Source organism: Sardina pilchardus, chromosome 4, assembly GCF_963854185.1.
Source record: "Sardina pilchardus chromosome 4, fSarPil1.1, whole genome shotgun sequence".
In the NCBI taxonomy this organism is placed as follows: Eukaryota; Metazoa; Chordata; class Actinopteri; order Clupeiformes; family Clupeidae; genus Sardina; species Sardina pilchardus.
The window spans coordinates 26,269,093-26,292,705 of NC_084997.1; the positions used below are offsets into that span (position 1 = coordinate 26,269,093).

General features: G+C 46.9%; 1 protein-coding gene and 1 long non-coding RNA gene across 3 annotated transcripts in view; both read left to right on the plus strand.

Annotated features, from left to right (window-relative positions):
• The window catches only part of LOC134078706 (uncharacterized), a 142,402-nt gene that overhangs the window by 78,323 nt on the left and 40,466 nt on the right, over positions 1-23,613 (plus strand). The gene's annotated exons all lie outside the window — the stretch shown is intronic.
• rcan1a (regulator of calcineurin 1a) lies at positions 809-23,305 on the plus strand. 2 transcript variants are annotated; one of them, XM_062534813.1, is made up of 4 exons: positions 809-1,253; positions 18,493-18,666; positions 21,242-21,401; positions 21,665-23,305. In XM_062534813.1, the coding sequence occupies exons 1-4, from the start codon at positions 1,137-1,139 to the stop codon at positions 21,844-21,846; spliced, it is 633 nt and encodes a 210-aa protein (XP_062390797.1). In that variant the 5' UTR covers positions 809-1,136; the 3' UTR covers positions 21,847-23,305. The 2 variants fall into 2 exon arrangements, with proteins under 2 accessions (XP_062390797.1, XP_062390798.1); XM_062534814.1 differs by lacking the exon at positions 809-1,253 and adding an exon at positions 15,033-15,825.

Here is a 23,613-nt window from a genome sequence, read left to right on the forward strand (position 1 = left end):
AGTCACCTTTCATTGAGACCTTCCTCCGGACCAAACACAGCCCTGTTGGAGGAAAACCAGACTTCTATAACTCTTTGATGCAGGTGAAATCTCAACAGGCCTACTTTTAGCATGAACACTGTTGCCTATCAAATATGTTTGTCTTCTTGAATCATTTGTGATATTTTACAGACGCACAACTGTTTTAAGTATAAATAGAATTAGAATATATTAGTAGTATTATAGTATAAATAGCACAATAAGAATGCAAAAGCATTTCCCAGTGATGAGAGTAGCCTGTACAAGGGAAGGCTGAAATGGCATAATGCAGACAGTGTGCGTTGGCCACTTGTTCCCATGTTTCACCACTAGAGGTCTCTTCAGACTACAATATTACAGTAACAGGAGTAAATGTATGTTTTCATGAAATTAAATAAATACATTAATAAATACAGTGCACTCCACTGGTCTTGGTGCCCTACAAGTACCAAGTAGGCCTACAAGCCGTGTAAATCAACAAGGCTGAGTTCTAAGGTTACTAACATCACAAAATAAGTGGGTTATGTGAGATTCATCATCTACAATGAGCCCAACCGAAGCGCCCTACCATTAGCTTATATATTTTATATACTAGTGGCCTATTTGGAAATATGAACTGATAATGACAAAACCTGATTTTTTTTTATGTCTTTGTATTTGTCAAAGATGATCTGTTTTTACACTCCATGTCGACAGGTGGCAGTATCGAAACAGTTGAATTCTGAACGCATACCAAGTCATCAACGAACAACAGTCAAAACAGTTGTCTTTTCTCTTCCGTGTCTCTCATGACAGCAAATATTTTCCGTGGTCTCTTCGTTTGGTAGTTAAAGCACCGTTGTGTGTACCAATAAATACATGTGTAGTCATGTATGGTGCTGTGTGGGCTCATTGTCATTATGGTAGGATCAGTGTGAGTTAAATAATGCATTATCTGCTGTAAATAACATATCCATCAGCTAACAGTTTCGTTTGCTGTCTTCAATTAGCATGCTACCTAGTTCAGAGAAGTGTCACTAAATATAGCTGCATCACAGCTGTCAAGAAGTTTAAGTAAATCCCGTAGAGCAACTTTATACGTGGTCTATCATAGCTTGAAGACCATTGCGACATTCACCATGGAACAAGCGAGAGACGATGAGGTGGCCACTGTAGATGTACAATTCACCGACCTCCCCAACGCCTTGGTCGCCTGCAAAGTGTCCGAGGAGCTCTTCGGTGATCACAGTCTGAAAGTAAGTGCACGTCAACATTGAAATAAACATCCTACATTTGCAGCACGCCATGTTTTTAATATGAATCAAGATCCTTTCGAGTAGGCTAGTCCTTGACCTTCACTGAGATGGGTCGCTCCGTGTGTTCAACAAATCAACATTACACACCTGTGTTCACCTGCTAACTAGTGATTATCGCCTGATTACTGCTATTGTTGCCCGCTGTCGTTCAAACCCAGTTGCTAGTCTGACGCACTGCGCCCGGTGACATTTACTGGAGTCTACCTACGCATGAAGACCATAGCATAACTGGGCAATTTGCTTGTCAGATGGGGATGTGGGCCAGAGATATATATTTATATGTAAATGTCATGATTACACTTATGTGAGATATTTTTATGAGGCAATATAGGCCACACGTCAGTCAATAGAGACAAAGTAGGCCTAATCAAAAAAAGACAACGTCTTCCTCTTACCAACTCCACTTACAGACTACATCAGAAAATCCACAGTTCAAGTATAGTTAAGCTTGCAGCATACCTGTGACCATGCTATACAACTGGATTCAGATAGGTTTGTGAAATAACTTCCGGCATGGAAAGTATCACTGCTTTTCCACATACAGTAAACCATAAATACTCCAGATTTTGGTCTAGGTCATGACTCTTTGAGTGTCTGTCCTGCCACCATTGTTCCACTGTTTATGGATCACGTGATTCGCTCAGGACTTTTTTTTATCAGGATGTTTGGCTTAGTATGACAGCCAGCTGAATGGTTTTCCCAGCAGCTGAAGGTGTGTGTGTGTGTGTGTAGACCTATGCATGCGAGACAAAGACATTAGAGTCCGGACACCCATTCCCTGACATTAGCTAGGGCCAACAATCGTCCCACGGTAGCAGCAAGATTGGACAGACTGAAAAGACACTCACATGGAAATGGTTTCCATAGTGGTTGAACCTGCCTTGTCAGCAGGAAAGATAAAGTTTTCCCTGTGGGAGAGAGGAGGGTGGAAAATTTCTGAGAAGGGGGAAGGGGAGAAGAGAGGACAGATCCTCATTTTGACAGCATTGGGAACATTCCAAGATCTGACCGAGGCTGTGGAGCTATGGAATAATTTATGATCCATTAGAAAGAGAGAGAGAGAAAGAGAGAAACACAGATGAGAAGAAGTGAGACATTGAGTCCTTAATCTCAGCTGCTGGAAGATGTGGGGCAGTTTTTGAAAGTAAAATGTGTCCATTTATTTTAATGTCTTAAGGCAGCATGAGTGTGTTTTCTTGTGTAGGAGGTCTGGGAGTTATTTCATTTAGGTGACAGCAGGTGGTGTCAGCCGGACAGTGTGGGCGGCTCAGCTGGCCAGAGGCCCTGCCAGTGTGGGTGTACTGACTGAGCAACTGCACAGCTTCCCGCATCAAAGTGTCGGCTAGTTCAAGTGAAACCAACCGAGTCTAACAGCTACACCTTTGACCGAAATAAGACTGAGACTACACTGAGTCTAACAACTACACCTTTGACCGAATTAAGACTACACCGAATCTAACAGCTACAGGTTTGACCGAAATAAGACTACACACAGTCTAAGCTGCCTGTCATTTTAGCTTTGACCGAATTAAGAATGCCTAGTAGTAACGTCTCTTTGATGAAGATAAGGAATGGATGTTGGTGTGGTTATACCTGAGATTGGCATGACATAGGTCAACTTTACAGTGTTACTGAACAAGTGCTTGCCATTTCTGATGAGGGTAATTCTTAGTGTAGTCTGTTAGCATGCAAGACATTCACACAGGCCTTTGAGCAGCTCAGCATTTGAAAAAAATGCGCTTTGGCCTGGATAGCCGAATATCTCCCATTCTTTGAGACATTTCCATGATGTAACCATGATGTCGAGGTCACGACAGCAGTTCAGCTACACACACTCCACTCCACTCCGCTGGTGTGTGTGTGTGTTGTGATGTGCCAAGAGCAACAAGAAACCTCACGTCAAGGAGATGTCGGCCAGGGACACACACAAGGTGGCTGCCGTTGCTGCCGCTGTTGTTGATGTTGTTGCTGAGGCTCTCATTTCTAGGGCCTTACATGCACGGGCAGATTAGGCTGCTGGAATGAGGGCGCTTTTTACCACAATACGCGAGGAAGGCGGAAATTCCACAGAGCGCTGGCCTCCACTGAAACCAGATTGAGCCAGTTACAGTAGCTGACCTCTTCTGGCTATTCATAGTAAGGTAGTAAGTAAGTATGTGAGAGAAGATGACGCCAATGAGACAGTTCTTTTGTATTGGTGTGTGTGTGTGTGTGTGCGTGGTGATTAAGGAGATTTGTTGTGGTTCAAAGCGTTTTTCCGCTGGCTGCTGTCGTCATCATCACACTCCAGAGAGCCAGACAGCCTCAAAGCCTCTTAACAACATAAGGGGGGGGGGGGGACTTTTTTCTGTCCGCTGGCTGATAAAAACATCTCTTTGTATGAACCCCAGTTTCTGCGGTGACATTCTTCTGTGGGCGGCAGGCTGCTTCTATAGAAGTATTGTATGGCCATTGGCCGGCTACCGGTGCAGGTGGGAGCAGACATGGATTCTCCCCTAGGCAGTAGGAAGACACAAAGTGGATTGTTGTGGCCTGGTTCAGCAAGATCAGTGGTGCGTTCAAGTTCCTGGAACAGAGACAAGCGATCGTGGTGAACTTGTTTGTCTGGACGGATATATTTGACCAGTTTTGTTTTAAACATTCCATCTCAATGGTAACCCAAACTCTCAGCAGCATGTTGGCAGAAAACTACTTTATCAAACTATTTGCCTTCAGGTCTCTGCAAATGAAAACTTGCAAACAGAAAGATGCTTGCAAACGATCAGACATTGGCCTATATTTGTGAATTTGAGTGCACCTCACATGCATCTTTTTGTGCTAGCTTCACCCTCGCACACCTTCACAAGAATACCCAGACCTTTCTGTCATTGAACAGAGCACAGTAGTAGCAGCCTGTTGAATGAGAAATATGACGGTGACGACCATCTGAGCGCGGTGCTTAAATAGCCCCGATGCTTAAGCCAGCAACTTGTCACTGTCTTTTTTAGCGTCGTGTCATTGTGTGAAATGTTCTGTTTGCTGTTGACAGAGACGTGATGTCCTGCATGTCCAGACAGTGTGTATTGTTGTCGTCCAGGCGGGTAGTAGTAGTAGTGATCTCATTCTTAAGCCGCCACCTGCGTGATGAATTCCACCGGGCCTGACTTAATTAGCCCTCCGCAGACGGCCTGTCGTCACCCCTGATGTCCAGTTTTAGATTTGATCTGATGTGCTTGGACGCTGGACACTGCTGGAATGGATGTGCTGTGGTTCGGTGCAGCTTTGCACCCTGCACATGAGATGTTATGGCGACAGTTCCCAAGGCAATTTAGCCTATACCTGGAACTAGTAAATGGAGGAATTTTATTTTAAGCCCTTCAAGGGAACCTGTGTTGTGTGTTTGTCTGTGAATGTGAGTGTGCGTGCGTCTGTGTTTTGGTGCGTTTTACAAGTGTATGTGCACACCTGCTTGTTGGCTACATTGTGTGTGTGTGTGTGTGTGTGTGTGTGTGTGTGTGTGTGTGTGTGTGTGTGTGTGTGTGTGTGTATGTGTGTGACTGAAGTGTGTGTATGTGTGTGTGTGTGGAGATGATTTGGCCGAGCAGTATGCACCAGAGACCACAAACAGGTGCATGTAATTTCGCCTAATGTCAAACCTGGAGGGCAAGAGACATCACCTCATTCACCTGTTGTCGACTCCTACGCACCTTTGTAAGGGTTGGCACAACAGCAGTCATGCTCTCTTATTTCTACTCACACAACTGCCCGTCTGACAAACTTGTCTTCACATACACAGACACACACACTACACACACACACACGTACAGACACACACACACACACACACACACACACACACACAAACACACACTCTGAGCCTTTTGTTGCCATCACCGCTGCTGGGAATCAGTCAGCCTGTGGTTGCCCAAGGCTTTTGGGTGCTTTCTGTGGTTGTCAGCTGACTAAGACTTGAACAATATGTGGGTTTACATGGACAATTTCTTTGTTATACCTATTAAACTATTCCGATCTATTTACATGAGGTACGTTCTATTCCGATCAGGTGCTCTCAAGGGCTTTAGAATCTTTGATCGGAATAGCTGCTGTTGCCTTCTTTTCCTTGAGGAGATACAGCAGGCAATCTGATTGACTGTTTGCATGGCTATTCAATCAGAATAGGAACCTAATACACCACCCTCTTTCATTCCGATTGAAATTCTAGATATTTAGCCCAAAACCATAGTTGCTAACCTGTTAGCAACTTAGTTGGTTGGCAATGGTATATTGCATTGCAACCAACAAAGTTGCTAACTTTGTTCAGGCATTTTTATTCCAATTGAGGTTTTTATATGAGAATTTATATTCCGATTGAGCGTTTATTCCGCTTCTAATCAGAAAATAAAGGCGTCCAGGTAAACGTGGCTGGTGCTCCTTTAGCGCTCTTTGTCCTCTCACACGGTCACTTCTCATAAACTTTCCCACTGCTCCTCCTCTCGATCTCCATCTGTCTGTCCATCTCTCTTACGTCCACTAAAATGATGTATCACTATTCTTTCACTGCCCATTTCAAACATTACATCAGCCATCACTAGACTAAAGCCTAAATCTATAAACTAAACTATGACATATTTAGTTAACTTCAAACAAACAACCTCTAAACTTTCCGTCCGTTAGACCTAACTATGATGTCAATGTCATCCTTAAACAGGTCTATCAACCCCTAGTACCTTAATTTGTTGACTAAAAACAACGGCTATTTAAATAAAGTGAGACCAAATGCTTTGTGTTGTATGTGTTTTACGTAATGGCTGGCTTTGACATTAGCTATGTGGGTGTAGTCGGCTTCATTCCATTAGTCCATTCTGTGTTCCACTGAATGTTTACAGATACGGTCAGCTGGAGAAATGTGGAATAATATCACTTGTTTGTGGGAAATGGTGCATTAAGTGTGTGTGTGTGTGTGTGTGTGTGTGAGTGAGGTTGCTCACTCTTTCTGTACTTGAGCCTAGAATAGCCAGGAAGTCTGTATTCTGTGGAAACACAGAATGAATGTGTTGTTACGGTAAGAAGCAGGAAAATGGATCTTGTGACCTTCTTTGTGTGTGGGTGTGTGTGTGTATATATGTGTGTGCGAGTGAGCGTGTGTGTGTGTGTGTGTGCGGGCGAGTTCACGTGTGACAAACTCTGCAGTCCTTCTCACCGTTGGGCAGGAAGCTGATTTATGAACTGGACTGAGGTGTCCTTGTAGAGTGTTGAAACAGGAAGGAAGAACTTTAGTATGAGTCACTCGTTCACTCTCATAAGCACTGGTTCAGACATCTCTGATACACGTATATATTATAACACACACACACACAGACACACAGACACACACACACACACACACACACACACACACACACACACACACACAGCCCCCCCCCCCCCCAAAGTAACCCTGCACATGGAAACAAGTCACACTCTCTGAGCGTGTTGAAAAAACAGATTATTATCGTAGTTATCTGGTTATTCAAGTGCTCATGTAAACGGAATAAACAGATAATCATCTGCCGTTATCGGTTTATGAGAAATCTGATTAACACTCCTAGGTTTCTGGCAATATCTGATTTCTGAGACATGTATACACCTTAAATGGATTATTCCAGTTACCTGATCATTGCCAGTAATCGTTTTGTTTAGTGTGCAAGTAAATGCGCTCATTGTCTGTCATATACACACACAGGACATTCTTTCTCCCTCAAACACACACACACACACACACACACACACACACACACACACACACACACACACCCTTCTCTGTCTCTTTCTCCATCTCTCTCAAGTGGACACACCACAGATGCAGTCACTGATTCATTCATGCTGGCCATTTCTATCCTCCTATCACACACACGCACACACACACACACACACACACACACACACATACGTACGTCTCCTCCATTCCCTCCCCGTGGAGCTGCCACAGTGGCTCAGTAGCAGCCAACTGCTCAGCGTGGACCCACACTGTTGGCATGTATACGCGGAGCAGCGTTCCGTTTCTCCCTCTCTCTGTTCTCTTTTCCGTGCTACTCCGCTGACCGCCGCCTCCTGTCCACCAATCTGGTGGCGTTATTTTCAGCGCGCTAACTGTGGCGGTAGCAACCCGACAGCGCCCACACAGTTCCCAAGATAACGGAGGCGCAGCGCGGAGCAGAGCCTAGCCTCCCCGAAAGTAAACACGCAAAGGCGCTCTAATCGATGTTATGCCGGTTTCTGAGCTAAAACATGTCAGTTAATGGCAAACATCACCCCACCATCCGCTAGCTTGGCTGCGTCCTGAATACACTGTGACAAAATGGCAGTCTCTGTGTGGACAGCCCAGGCTCCATAAATGGCAACAGAAACAACCTGGTCCAGCCTGGACCACAAAAACTTAGCAAACTGTTCTAGCAAATCACAGATGAGATGCGCATTGAGGAGAGTTTCAATGGCACGGGAGGGAGGGGGATGGAGTAGCAAGCAAGTTTGAACGTCAACAAAAGTGACGTTACTCAACATCGCTTAGAGCCCCTTTAAAGACAACTGCTCAGTAACTTTGGACCTGGACTTCAGTGCAGTCCATCATGCAGTGTGTGTTTGCATACTAGTGCTGTCAGGTGCAGGAGCACACAAACACAGCTGATAACGCTGAGTTACTCATTCAATTACTCATTCAATTACTCATTCAATTACTCATTCAATTCATGCGAAGTCCATTTGCGCCCCATTCCTGTTCACTCTTAGTCAAACTGAACTTGACCTTCAGAACCACACTTCCCTGCATGTTTGTGTCCGTCCATCTTTCCATGAGCCACTGTTTCCACTCAGGGGTCAGTGGAGGGGGTGGGGGGAAGAGATGGACGGTGAAGGAGGAAGGGCATCCGGGTTTCACAGTGGGGAGCACGGAGGGTTGACCCCGAGTGACCCCGAAACGCGGTCGCATGACCACAGCGGGTGGCCGGGTGTGGCGGGCCGAGTCGGCGAGAGTGAGTCGGGGTCGCGGGATCGCGGGTCGGGTTCTGCCTGGAGGAGTGCGGCACAGCGGAGGAATCTCGTGATGGAACATTCCACGCTGTTCTCTCTCTGACTAGGCCTCTCATCTTCTCCCAGAAGGACTCGGTTTTTTTTTTATAATAAACATTTCTCTCCTCTCCTCTCCTTTCCTTTCCTCCCGGTGCTTTGACAGCGGGTGAGTCCACATGCTTCTCACGCTACACACACACCCACACACACACACACACACACACACACACACACACTCCACTCCCTGTCATAAACCAGCCCAGTGTGTGATTAGTGAATGGAAAAATGGTCGTCTTAGCTCATAAGAGCATTCGCCTGACTCAGTGAAGAATTTTTTGTTGCGTCTTGCACACAAGCCGGCTGAGCTAACGTGACCCTCCTCGCCTGGGGTTCAGGCAGTGAGAGCTAGCGTTAGCGCTAACAACACAGGAAAACCACATCCAGTGAGTCACAGAGAAATCAGCAGGCCTAGCGTGCCACAGATGCCGTGTATGTGTGTGTGTGTCTCTGTGTGTGTGTGTGTGTTGCTGGTTCTGTTTTATTGCGTTCGATTACAGGCTCTTGGTGCAGTAAAAATGCAAAATTTGACCAAACATGGCTCAGGAGAGGAGAGCGGTGGGTTTTGTTAGCCGTGTGTGTGTGTGTGCAAATGTTTTGTTTTGGCTCATTCCACAGCGATGTGTCATTGTGTTATATCTTGGTCTTGAAGGCCACCCTCTTGAAGTGCCCACTCTCCTGCTTGAATGTCTAGCTTTGCCAGTCGTTTATAGACTTCTCTCTCTCTCTCTCTGTCTTTCACATCTCTCTCTCTTTCTCTCTCTGTTTCCTGTCCTTTGGCAGTTTCTCCCTTTCTTTCTGGTTTATCCCCTTAAGGCCAGTAGTTTAGATCCTCTAACTTTACACTTTCTCTCTCTCTCTCTCTCTCTCTCTCTCTCTCTCTCTCTCTCTCTCTCTCTCTCTCTCTCTATCTATCTATCTATCTATCTATCTATCTATCTATCTATATATATATATATATATATATATATGCTGTATATATATCTGTCTTTTCTCATGTGTCTGTCATGTCTATGCTTCAGGCATTCTTCACCCTGCTGGTTTAGTCACTCTGATTCTGATGTTTCATTGTTTTGTTTTGCATGCGCGTGGTGACTCACCACTGCTTAAACAGCACATGAGCGGCCTGACTGTCACGTGAGGTGAGGCTGTTATAGGTAAAAGCAAAGGGAGAGGGAAAGATTCCATGGAGGAGATTAGTCATTGATGTGCAAAAGTGCCTGTCGTGACATTAAGTAACTGCTCACTAAAACAAACCACTCTCCCATAAACCAAAACTGTAAACTTTGATGGAAATTAATGGCTAGTAGTTTCCATTGTCTGATACAGTGACCGGGCGATGTGCTAGTAAAAAAAGGATGGTGGCGGTGTCAGGTTTGAGGCATTAGGGAGTGTAACAACGCCCTGCAGTTGGTGACAGATGTCTGAAATGAACTTGGACAGCTGTAGCGTGTTAATGTTTATTCACCAGCTTGGCGTATAAGGGAGGCTGAATTCATGCAACCGGGTTAAATAATCATTCAACATAAAGCTAATTTTAGACACCAGATTATTTTTGAAAAACGAATTATGTAATGAGTCCGCTCCAGTCCTTTAGTAGTTTTGTTTCCAGGCAACGGACGTTTTGCTTGATTTCATTGGTTGGCGTGGATCAGTAATGTAGAGTGATCTCTCTGCTTGGCCCAGGACTGGATAAGCTGGATAACGTTTTGAAACCGTGTCAGTATTCCATAATGCGGTGGGCGTTGCTGGATGCTCTTGGAACAGTTGGAATCCAGGCTTAGAACCTTTCCATTCTCTATTGTGACATCACCTAGCTGGTGGTGATTAGCTAACTCCTCGCTTTGCCAGACCAACACTCACGCATGCTTAAAAGTAAGCTATGTTGTTTCACAATAGGATTTTATGCGGGGCTGTTGTTTAATCTCCTTAACACTCTCCATTTCCACAAGCCTACACAGTCACAGTCCTCTTGTGGCCAGTCAGCTGATGAGATTTTTTGTAAGCTTAACGTATCAGGCCATAACAAAAATATGGAAAATTTTAATGGAACATTTTGCATTGTCAGTCTTTGCAATTGTTGGTACTTTATATAATTTGCCCAGCCTTCAAAATCTCAGATTTGGCGCTCTTCCCTGACTTGTGTCTCTCGCTATCATTCCAAAGTCATCATCATCTCAATCGTGCGTCTCTTAAGGTCACACTAACAGCTGTGTCATAACACTGACCTACTTGGCCTCCCCTGGGATCCGAGGCCATGCCCTGCCCGAACCGTGCCCTGCTAACGAAGCAACAGGTCTTACTGGAAGTTTTATTTGTGTGTGTGTGTGTATGCGTATAACAATTTTTCCAGTGGAAAAGCTGGGCCTTGAGCTCCGCTATGTAATTACCCCGGGCCGGGACCTGGGGACGGGTGTTTTTAAGTGCGCCCTGCTCTGCTCTGCTGTGCTCTGCTGTGGGAGAGAGAAATGGCTGGGCGTCGTCTGCCTGAGGAGATTACAGGTCCCTCTGAGTTTCCACCCAGGCGCGGACGCGGCCGTCGGCGTGTGTTTACGCCGGAGTTTCCGATGGTTGATTGGGGGGGCGGAGGGAGGAATTGGGGAGATGGGGAATGGGGGGGATGTGCTGCGCCGCTGAGGGCCTGGTGCCAGCGGTTCTAAGTGCTGCCGGCACGGTTCTAGATTAGGAGCGCTTGTGTCTGACGTGAAATGGTCCTTGTCATCGACGCCGGTTCTGCACCTCTCGGGCCGTCATGGTTTGGCTACTTCACACGGTGCTCACACACGTAGACGAGCACTCTCTCACTCTCTCTCTCTCTTACACACACACACACACACACACACACACTCACTCTCACACACTCTCACACTCACACACACACACTCTCATACTCACACGCGCACACACACCCACACACACACACACTCACAGACACACTCACACTCTCACACACATTCTTGCTGCTGGCAGATTTTCCGTCCTGCGTTCTTTCCCTTCTCTTATTTTGGTTTCATATTTCCACTTTTCCACCCTGTCAACAGCGGCCTGGCCTCGTCTACAACAATGTGCAGAGTCAGCCACTGACTTGGCTACAAACAAACATGCACACACACACACACACACACACACACACACACACACACACACACACACACTCTCACACCCACACTCTCACAGAGGCCTAAACACACACACACTCTCACACACACACTCACAGAAGCCTAAACACACACACACACACACACACACACACACACACACACTCACAAGAGGCCTAAACACAGTTGTATGTTTGTACACAGACTCACAGATATGAGCAGTGCTCATGAGAACCAGAAGCAGCTATATTTATGGTTAACACACGGGGCTGTGGAGGAGGTTAGTCAGTCATGCTATATTTCTAAAATAGTGTTTATGCTCCTATTAATAGTGGCGTTATCGCGCCTCCAAGCACAACTTTAACTTCAGAGTCCAATTCCCATGGTTGTCAACACAGCGAGCGTCTATCCACAATCAGGCTGCTACAACAATGAATTCCAGCTTCAACTTCCAAGTGTTTGTGGTAACCACACAGTAAGGCCCTAGGGAACGCACAATGAATCATTGTCAGTGATCCCTGTTAACGCTCTAGGAAGCATTTAATGGCCATAAGAATTTGTTATACAGGCTTTGGGCATTGGGCAATATATCCTTTAGAATTATGTTCTGATTAATTATTATTTTATGTTTTGAATCTGGTAGCCTCTGTTGTGGTCCTCCTTACTATGGTCACAGGACTCGTAGTTTACCACACCCCTGTCAACGAAAACAAGGAATTTGGTTGCGGCTGAGCAAAAAATAACAAATATCACATATCTTGCAATATATATTGCACAATGTACTTATTCACATAAAATACACAATATATAGAAGTGATATTTTAATATTGAATATATTAATTGATATGTTATATCTTAATTGATATATTCATCTTGAATTTCCCCTTGGGGATCAATAAAGTATCTATCTATCTATCTATCTAATATGCAAACACACCTCATAGTTCAAGTCGGTGTGGCAGTGCTAACAACAGTGAGCGTCTCTACGGAGTACGCTACAAGCCGATAAACTTTAGACCGGAATAAAATTGTGCTGTATGACTATTTGTAAAATACAGTGTTTATCGATAAGCAGTTAGGAGGCCATTAACTCTGTGAAGAAGCATGTGAGTAGATATGACATAGATAGTGATACTGGTCAGCTGTGTGTGAGGATGAAGGCATGAGGAATAGAATATATCTGACATATACCATAATACTCTAATGGTCTAATGCATGTGTATAGGTTTGTGTAAGTGTGTACATGTGCAGTGTGTTTATGCGTGTGTTAAGATACGTCTGTGTTGATGGTCTTGATGCCCATGTACTCTCTCTCAGGCACGTAGGCACAAGACAGCACTCACACTCACTCGTGTGTGTTTAGGGCTATACACCGCACCGCTGTGTGTGTATGCTCACATGCAGTTACACACACACACACACACACACACACACTGTGTTTACTGTCAGGGAGCTTTTTTTAAGGGCCTCAACAGGACAGAGAGAGAGAGTGAGTGAGTGGGAGAGAGTGAGCGGTGCTGATAGGCAAAGGTCTGTAATCACTCGAGGGGGGAGACAGAGATGGAGAAGGAGAGAGAGAGAGAGAGAGAGAGAGAGAGAGAGAGAGAGAGAGAGAGAGACCAAGCCTCAGGAGAAAAGGAGAAAGGAAAAATGAGAGAGAGAGAGAAAGAGAGAGAGAGAGATAGGGAGAGAGACCAAGCCTCAGGAGAAAAGGAGAAAGGAAAAATGAGAGAGAGAGAGAGAGCTACAGTGTCTGGCTGAGTGGAAAGACGTCAATGCGGGTAAAAATAAGACTGACGTCTGATACCTTAATGCCACTTCAACCGACCAATAGCAGCAGAATAGATCCACTAGACCAGGGCACACTAGGGCTATGCCATAGTGTATCGGTATAGGCCCGGGCTACTGTATCTCCCATAGCATATCATTTTTAGTAGTTTTATGTCTAGGAGATAGCTTAGTGTATAATGCCTTGCTGTTGTGTTGTGTGCATAAACAGCTAGTAATTGATACGCTTTCACTGGGTTATTTATTTATGTTTTTAATAATTTGAATAGTTTGTGCTTGAACATCACAGGACTGAACTGGTTCTCGAGGCTGATGTGTTGTGGTGGTTTATGGTGGTGGGTTGTTGCTGAAAAGGGTGAAATGTTGCAGGGTATTATTGTCATATCATATCCTTACTGGAAACAGTTTTGAAATACTATCATGAGGTTGTGTTAAGTGTGTTTTGCCCACATCACACTCACACACACATACACGTACACTCACGCACACACACACACACACACAAACACACACACACACACGTCTGTGCCTTTTTCTGTCCCCCTCATCTCCCATACACATGGTGACACACACACACACACACACGGGGCGGTGAGGGTCCACATGAAAGGGGGGTGGGGAGGCATAGGGACACGGATGCGGATTGCGAGAGCCTTAACCTTGAGTTAATACTGCCCTTGCTTCTCTTCACTCGCCTGTCATTCCAAGGCTTTATAAACAGAGTGTGTGCGTATGCGTGTAGGTGCCTGTGCGTGCATGCATGTGTGTGTGTGTGTGTGTGTGTGTGTGTGTGTGCGCACGCTCGCGTGTGCTGTGAATGGTGATGATGGCCCTTTGATGTGCACTGCACTGTGGAGCGGCAGCAAGAGAGATATAGAGAGAGAGAGAGAGAGAGAGGGGGAGAGAGAGAGAGGGAGAGGGAATTAGCACCCATGGAAACTATGCTGCAGGGAGCTCTGATAGCAGCTGCCTGGGTGCCCAGCTCAGCTCAGCTCCGTTCACCTCACCTCAGCACAGCACAGCACAGCTCAGCTGAGCCAGATTTTCCACCCAGCATCACAGAATGACAGAGCAGAGAGAGAGGGGGGGGGGGGGGGGGGGGGAGTGATCGAGAGAGAGAAGAGACAGAGAGAGCACGGGAAGGAGGAATAGAGGATGCCAAGGGAAAAGGGAACAGTAGAGGTGGTGTGTGTGTGTGTGTGTGTGTGTGTGTGTGTGAAAAAGAGATAGAGGGGGTGTGGGAGAGGGAATGTGTGTGTGTGTGTGTGTGTGTGTGTGTGTGTGTGTGAGAGCTGGCAGGAACAGCGCTTTTTCCAGCAGAGCAGAAAGAGTGTGTCAAAGTGGAGCACAGACTGACAGAACTGGAGCTGGAACGGGGCTGTGGGGAGGAGGGCTGCACTGTGGCACATATTTTCCATCCCTCTTTAGAACTCTCTCTCTCTCTCTCTCTCTCTCCTTTTCCCCTCGCTGTCTTTCACTCGACAGTGTGTGTGTGTGTGTGTGTGTGCGTTTGTGTGATTAGTCAGCACCGTCCGTGGTCTGACTGCCGTGTGAATGTGTGTGTGTGTGTGTGTGTGTGTGTGTGTGTGTGTGTAGAGAGGGAGGGGAGTGGCCATGCGGCTGTAGGTCCCTCCCTAATTGGCCAGAGCTGGTTGCCGTAGCCGGTTGCGTGCGTCTGGGGGAGGAGTTGAGGGGGGGGGGGGTGTATAAAAGGCTGCTGGAGGCTGTCACAGCAGCATAAGCAGGAGACTATCACAAGCTCCGCTACCGTAGCCACACTGCCCTGTCTGCCTATCCGGAATGTTCTCTTGAACAGGCATCCGACTAGATTCCCTCTCTGATTTAAATCCTGTTGTCCTCTCTCATCTTCCCCCCCCCAACCCCTCCAAACTGAAGCGCATTCAGAGCGGGTCTAGCTCCAAGGCTTTTAGAACGCCGGCTTTCATTCAGATCTGTTTGACCTATTTCTGGTGACAGAACCGAAGAGAGAGAGAGGTTCCTGCGTCGACAGCGTTCGCGTTCTCTTGCCTGACGAGGAAGGTTTTTGACAGAGCCGCGGAACAGAAGGAACTGCAGGAACTGAAGAAAGAGGAAGGACTGCAAAGAACAACCGATACAGACAGACGAGAAGACTTTGTGTGTCTGGACAAGTGTGTGAGGTGAATATAAAGAGACTCACACACGCACAGGCGCGAGAGGTGGCTACCACAGAGCCTCTCTCTCACCCTCTGCCCACCGGCGCGCGTCTCTCTCGCTCTCGGAGCCGGCTTCTCGCTTCTCACCGGGGCTCCGTACCCGCCGGGTCCCTCACGCTGGGGAAGGCAAACAGGCCCGCTGCCCCCCGCGCCCCCCGGCCCAGCTGCCCGCTGCGAACGGTCCAGCACCTGCTGCTGCGCAAGATCGGCCTGCGTCAGACCTCCGCTGTCTCCGCCGCCGCCGCCGGCACTACATCTCCCAGCATGCATCTGAAGAGCATGAAGTGCAACCGCTTCTGTCTGATCGCCTCGCTGGAGGACCCCGACATGTTCAACCAGCCGCAGGCCCGGGTAAGGACCACTTGCCCCCCACGGCTGACAGAAATGGGTCGTCCAGCAGCACTGCTGCTGCTGTTGACTCTGATGGACAGTATTGTTTCGGTCTCAGCTGCAGGGCTAATTTGGTCACAGTGTTGGTTATGCTTTTACAGTGTTAATTTGGTCACAGTGTTGGTTAGGCTTTTACAGTGTTAATTTGGTCACAGACTCAGTGTTGATTATATAGTTTACATGATTGGTCACTGTGAAAGTGCTGAATATCTGGTCACTGTGAAAGTGCTGTATATCTGGTCACTGTTAAAGTGCCGTATATCTCTTCCTCTCTGCGTCACTCGCTCCTGAACAGGTGTTTGCTGTGGTGGCACTGCCCGCTCTAGTGCAGTAGTCCTGGAGTTGACCACCCGTGTAGTGTCTGCAGTGGCTCTAGAGTTAGTCTTCATCCTGGTCATCCATTTCTCAGCGGATCTGGATCTAGTCTAAATCCTGTCTGCATTTAATCTGGATCTCCAGCCTTTTTTCTCAAAAGCATCACTGCAGTTGAACAGGTTTTGAGACTCACTTTATGTTCTTGAACTATAATAAGGACACATTTTAGTGATGTCTGTCAACAATTTGGCTTCAGTTTGAGATGCATCCGTAGATTTAGGCCATACAGTCGTGCTGTCTTTTTAATATCAATGAAGGATAGTCTGCAGTCGAGTGCCATCCACAGTTGATTGTTATCTGGATGTGGGCTATAATCTTCAGGAGTAGAGTGCAGTCTGTAGTCTTGGTCTGCTGGTAGGCATAGGCTGTGGTTTAAGATAAGATTGTATTAACTTTGATGTCCCAAAGAGGGAAAATTGTCTTGGGAAAGTAAAGTCGCATGTTGCATAACATGACACAGACATACATTGCAAAAGCATGACATTACATTCCGTGTGCCTGGTGGCTGAAGCCTCAACCACTCCAGGTTACTTAATCAGACCTGCCGAGCTCTGCTCTCTGCTGCAGGCCTATAGTGTAAGTAAGGCTTGTCTCATGGCTATTTTCATATGCAAAACACAGGGAGCTGGTGCTGCAGGAGCTGCCTGATAACATGGTCAGTGAAACAGTGGGTTCATGCAGAAAACAAAACAAAGAAATGTTTTCCCAAAGCAGACGAGGGGAGTGTGAGGAGTTGGAAGGCGGGTTGATGATGATGACGATGGTGGTGGTGATGAAGACAACCGCTGTGATGATGCTGAAAAAGAAGTTGATGATGATTGATGACGATGCTGCTGGTTATGATAGTTATTACAGCAGCTTATGGTGGATCTGCTGAAGGGTGGTGACGCCACTGATGACAGTGAGGCAGAGGATGATTATGGTGCTGGGGATGGCAATGGTGGTGACTGGCTCTGTAGTGAATGCCTTAATTACACAACTCCCAACAACTGAAGAGTCATCAAATGCAGTGAATCACTCACTAACTTGTGTTGTTGAGCTTGTTTATAAGAGGTTTGTGCTGTGTGTGTGTCTGTGTGTGTGTGCATGCGTACTGTGGATGCAGGCATATATATTTGGCTCTATGCCACGATTGCTTGGCGCTGACTGTAAGATTCAGAGCGGAAACAAATGACTGCCCTCATTTTTTTAAAGGAAGGCTAGATGGGAAAAAATGGAAAACTTTGCAAATAAAAAAAAAAGCACTGCAGCAAAGAGCTGAATCTGTGCTATGCACACAGCCTGACGTGCATGCTTGCGTGCGGAGGCATATACTCTTACACACTCGGCATAGTGACTCATACTTTGCGGACTGCTGTAACACACACACACACACACATACACACACACACACACCCTCTCTCTCATTCTCTCTCACTTTCTCTCCCTCTCCCTCTCCCTCTCTTTCTCTCCCTCTCTCTCACTCTTTCCCTCTCACTCTCTTTCACTCTTTCTCTCTCTCTCTTTCTCTCTCTCATTCTCTCTCTCCATGTCTCTCTAGCCCACTTGTCCCCTTTGCCATGTCAGAGACTCGAGCCTCCCCTATCTGTCCCCGTTGCCGTGGTAACCGGAATCTTCCGTAACAGACTCTTGGGCACGATCAATTTTAGGTGCCGAATTAAATTAGTATTGTGTGTGTGTGCATGTGTGCGTGTGTGTGCGTCTGTGTGCGTCACAGCCCTTCCCTTTACAGACACTGTGTTTCTCTAGAGGGACAGATATGTCGCGGTCTATTCATGCAAAGCGTCCCAACTTACCTTTTGGACAGCTTCTCCATTTACATACTGTAGTAGAGACACGACTGAATGAGCGAGTGTGACTTCCTCCTATGTGTGTTTCATATTGTGGTTTTGGAGGTGTGAAAGGAAACGTAGTGGAGTGTGAGTGTGTGGACCTGTGTTTTTCACAATGCCTACTGCAGAGACCACATGTGTCATTGGTCACGTCTATGTGTGTGTGTGTGTGTGTGCGTGTCTGTTCTATCGGCTTGTTTGTGAGCTTGATGCAGGACGTAAAGTTCTTAGACATTGTGCTGGAATTCAGGCATTGGACAGGGCTTTGAAACATTTCTGTGAAATAAAAAAAAAATTATGACTAATAAAAAATAATTGTGACTTCAATTTGACTCGATCCACAAGCAATTTCCCCTCCTAGTTGACGGTAATCCGAGGCAGCCTCTCATGTCTCTGTGCGTCCTGTGTTGTGTGTGTGCAGGCGAGCTTCGAGGAGCTGTTCCGCTCCTTCGACCCCGAGGCCACCCTCCAGTTCTTCAAGAGCTTCCGCCGCGTGCGCATCAACTTCAGCGACGCCCTGGCCGCCGCAGAGGCCCGCGCCGCCCTCCACAAGAGCGACTTCCACGGCAAGGAGGTGCGCCTCTACTTCGCCCAGGTACGTACGCACCTGTGTGTGTGTGTGTGTGTGTATAGTGTTTCTGTAGTGTGTGTGTGTGTGTGTGTGTGTGTGTAGTGTGTGTATGTGTGTGTATGTGTGTAGTGTTTGTGTAGTGTGTGTGTGTGTGTGTGTGTGTGTGTGTGTGTGTGTGTGTGTGTGTGTGTGTGTGTGTGGTGTTTGTGTAGTGTGTGCGTGCAGGTGTGTGTGTGTGTGTGTGTGTGTGTGTGTGTGTGTGTGTGGTGTTTGTGTAGTGTGTGTGTGTGTGTGTGTGTGTGTGTGTGTGTGTGTGTGTGTGTGTGTGTGTGTGTGTGTGTGTGTGTGTGTGTGTGTGTGTGTGTGTGTGTGTGTGTGTGTGTGTGTGTCCACATCCGTCACATTGGATCGTACTGTAACTATCTGTCAAGCAAGTTGGGGTTTGGGCCCCTGAACTGAGAATAGAGGAAATGGATTCTAGGATTCCACCATGACACTACACGCTACACCTTCCCCCGTGACACTACAAGCTTCACCTTCCCCCGTGACACTACACGCTACACCTTCCTCCGTGACACTACACGCTACACCTTCCCACCAAGTGTGGTGAAAGTCTAGCTGGTGTTTTTTTTTCTTTTTTTTTTCTTTTTTTTGCGTAACCCTGCCTCCAGACGAAGAGACGGCGCACTGAGAACATGTCCCCCTTGGCAGAGGTCACCAGGCCACTGAATGTAATTGGCGAGGCGCAGAGCTAACGATGGCCGCCGCTGGCTCTGTGTGGTGATCTCTTAGTGTTGCTTTCTGAGTCACACACCTGCCCAAGTGCTGTGCTCACACACACATGTTCATATGAGGAAGTGGACTTCCTCCTATTCAGCGTTGTCTTTGTGTGGAGCAGTCAGGCAGGAAAGTATCCTGTGGTGTGCAGTGAACACAGTCTGAGTGCAAACAGACAGGGTGGAAAAAACTCATATCTTTATGGGGTAAAGAAAGCCATTACCAGCATCAGAGGAGATGACATTTAAGATTCAATACATATTGAATTATTGCCATATAGCTCAGTGCAAGTCGCTTGGGATTAGCTTCAGTGTGCTCATAACAGGGCATCAACAAAGACGCAAAAGTACATATATATGCACATACATACGGTATACAGACTCACACTTGTCAGATAACTCTTCACAGATATCTAGGGCTTATCCTTACAGATGCTCTGTGTATGAGGACACAACGTTAATTGTTTGACCACCTTGAGCTGATATTCATTTCCCAATTTCACATTTCACATTCAGATCCCAGCTGTGGTTTCTCCGTGGCTCTGGACGGCTGCCATTCACCTTGTGCCTCTTCAGTCTCGTCAGCCTTCGTCAAATTTTAATCATGGCTCTCCTTGTGTCCCCTTGTGGTCCCGGCGCCTAGAGGAAAAGCGTCAGTCAGACCTTTATAGGTTTATCCCTCATGCTCTTAATGTCACCGATGACCGAGATCGTCATTGACTTCCCAAGGGCAACGATATGGAGATTAAGACTAAGACGGACGCGGCGAGATAAGACCAGCCCTGACCTCGCTCGGTTAAAAAGCCCCCCCCCCCCCTCTCTCTACGCAGCGGCGGCTTCCTGTCTTCCTGTAATGCGATGTAAAGTGTCCCTCACTTAACATACCGGTCGGCTCGCGGGCGGATCTCGCCGCTGCCGCCACCGCTTCGGCCCTTTCTCCCCCCCCCCCCCCCCCCCCCTCGGCTCGGAGATGGAATCTGCGTAACCTTTTAGAGGAGGAAATGGAGCGTTCGAGACGGCAGAGTCGGAGTTGAGTGATGAAGGCGTTCCCCTCCGCCGTCGCCGCTGCTTCTAAACGCTCTATTTTTATCACTGCCATGGAGGAGGCCTGAATGGCTTTTGTCTGTATTGTGTGTGTGTGTGTGTGTGTGTGCGTGTGTGTGGAGAGAGAGGTCTTGGGCATGAGTAATTCTTTCCACTGCCCGTCTTTAGTGGCCGTCTGACAGGAATAAAATGGAAAGGAAACAAATAGAAGATTTGATTTATGATTGAGGTGTTTCCGTGACTTCCTCTATCTCTCACCCGCTCCCTCTCACTCTCAGATCTTCCCCGTGCTTTTTACTTGCTCTTTCCCTGGTAAATGGATGATTCACTCTTCCTCCTTCTCTCCCTCCTTCTGTCCCACTCTTTCTCCGAGTCTCCCTCTCTCTGAATCCCCCTTTCTCCTTCTCTCCCATTTCTGTCTAATTTTTTCATCCTTCTCTCTCTCTTTCTGTCTCATTTTTCCTCCCTCTCTCCTTCTCTCTCTCTCATTTTTCCTATTTCTCTGCCTCTTTCTCTCTTTCATTCTGTCTTGTGTAAGTTGACTAGCCAACCCTCTCTGGTTGCACATGCATAAACTGCTGAAATGTATACGTTATCTACAACGTGTGATAGTTAATAATTCATTGTAAAGATGAATAAATGGAAACCTCTCTCTCTCTCTCTCCCTCTCCCTCTCTCTCCCTCTCTCTCTCTCTCTCTCTCTCCCTCTCTCTCCCTCTCTCTCCCTCTCTCTCCCTCTCTCTCCCTCTCTCTCTCTCTCTCTCTCTCTCTCTCTCTAGTCTGTCCATATAGGTAGCCCACGGCTGGAGCCTCCCAAGCCAGATAAGCAGTTCCTGCTGTCCCCTCCTCCGTCTCCCCCTGTGGGCTGGGAGCAGGTGCCGGACGCCAGGCCCGTCATCAACTATGACCTGCTCTGCGCCATCGCCAAACTCGGACCAGGTACGCAGACGCATGCGGCCTCCTCTTCCTCCTCTTCCTCCTCTTCCTCCTCTTCCTTCTTTCTATCTCTCTGTCTCTTTCTGTCACTTTTCACTCTCTGTCACTTTCTTTCTCTTTCTGTCACTCTCTCTCTCTCACACACACACACACACACACACACACACATACAGAATGTACGGTACATAATCTGTTCACAGCCGGTGTCTGTGATGGTGTTTCCTGCCGTGTGTCTGAAGTGCCTCCTTCTCCTTCTGGCGTTCCAGGCGAGAAGTACGAGCTGCACAGCGGCACCCCCACCACGCCCAGCGTGGTCGTGCACGTGTGCGAGAGCGAGCAGGACAGCTCGGGCGGCGAGGACGAGACGGACGCCGCCGCCCGCCGCCCGCGGCCCAAGATCATCCAGACGCGCCGGCCCGACTACCCCGACTACCCCGTAACGCAGTGAACAGCGTGGCGACCAATCACATCGCACCGATCTCTCTCTCTCTCTCTGCTTTACGATCACGGGGGGAAAAAGGGGGCCCTGACGACGGGAGGTGGGCGGGAGGACTGACGGCCTGACATGGCGCGCAGTTGGTCCTCCTCGCCACTAGGTGGCCCAGAGTTGGAGGCTCTCCCTGTGTTGAGGGAAATGGGACACACTGTACATCTCCACCATCTCACAGCTCGGGACTAGGAGGGGGCGAAGGGGTGGGGGTCTTCATTGCATGCATTTAGAGGAAGATGGGGTCAGCTTAGAGGGTTAATTGAAAGATTAGGTTTTTGATTTGGGTATGGTGGATATGTCTTGTGTCATGGAATCTTTAATGTTATTTTTTTTTTTTCCTTGTACATGTATTTTGTTTTCCTTTGGGGAGCATGTCGAATCCCCCATACAGTGGTGTGGTTATGAAATTACAGTTTGTTATATAACATTGTGTCCTCTTTTTTTTTCATCGGTTACAAAAGCTGTAGGTAACAACCTGACTGACGCCTACACATGTACCTTGGCGAGTTTACACCAATAAGATGCTGGAAATGGTGCAATTTCAGACTGTGTTTATCCATCTTTAAAAGAGAGACTTGAGTTCATGCACATAGACAAGTAGAAATGCTAGAGAAGGTCATATTGTCTGAATTTGTCTGCTTCTAATAATATTCAATTTTTTTGCCATGATAAGGTCTGCTTTTTGAGCTGTTTGTTGTGTAGAAGAAAACTAAATGAAGAAATGCAGACCGTGTAAGACCCAGGACGTGTCTTAAGGTCTCTCTTCGCCATAGTGCCACGTAGAGTACTAACTCTGTATAGATTTTCTCATCTTTTCTATGGCCTGTCTCCATTTATCACAAAGAATGTTCACTTGGACATATAAGTTTGATTTTTTTTTTTTTTTTACAAATATGAAAAAGAAAAAAAAACGTGCGTGCGTGCCTGAAATATAATGTTTATCTGTTAGTTCTCTTCCTGACGAGAGCGAACATCTACTGACGTGACGAGATCTCTTCAGCCCACACCTCATGTTCTTTTGGGGCCACACCCCGAGGTCTATGCTTTTGGTATGAGCAGTGTCTTTGCCATACTTCATTCGCAATACTGTATGTAAAACCTTGCATCGGTCCAGTCAGGAGTTTCATGTATTAAAAGCAAATTAATCTACTTCACTCTGAGGGCTGAAACCATGATCTATTATAAATGCACGTTTGTATATATCAGAGTGTATGTATGTTTGTATGTATGTATGTATGTATGTGTGTGTTTAAAGCCTTTTGTATACTGTTCTTAACATTCAGTTTCAAGAAAAAAAGAACAAATAAATCCATAAAAACAGAATAACGCATTGATTTGGTGATGTGCGTGTGCACTACATGAAGTAGTCAAGCAAGATCATGGTCCAATGCAACTAAAGACTCACACGATACAATAAACTCCATAAAAATCACATGAATGCGTATGTGTGTATTCATTCCCCTCGTAGTCACATTTCTGCTCTCACCTTTCAATCAAAGCGCGAGTGTAGCCTACGCTCCTGTGTCCCCTCTCTGTAAGGAGCGGTGGAGCAGTGACGCACGGATCTCTGAGGACTTCTGAAGGTGAATCGCGCCCCCGACTTGGTTGGGGGTGGTGGTGGGGGAGGAGAGCGCAACAACACTCACCGACCCTCTTTTTAAAACAGCTCAGTATCTCTTGGTGCACAGCTGTCTGAAAGGAGTCGATTGTTCCTCTGTCGAGTCA

What these genes read in the sequence shown, in the direction of transcription:
- rcan1a (XM_062534813.1), top strand. Translation starts at nt 1,137, where the DNA reads ATGGAACAAGCGAGAGACGATGAGGTGGCCACTGTAGATGTACAATTC. An exon ending in TCGGTGATCACAGTCTGAAA is followed by an intron (nt 1,254 to 18,492) that starts GTAAGTGCACGT and finishes GTGTGTGTGCAG; the next exon opens with GCGAGCTTCGAGGAGCTGTT. An exon ending in CATCGCCAAACTCGGACCAG is followed by an intron (nt 21,402 to 21,664) that starts GTACGCAGACGC and finishes CTGGCGTTCCAG; the next exon opens with GCGAGAAGTACGAGCTGCAC.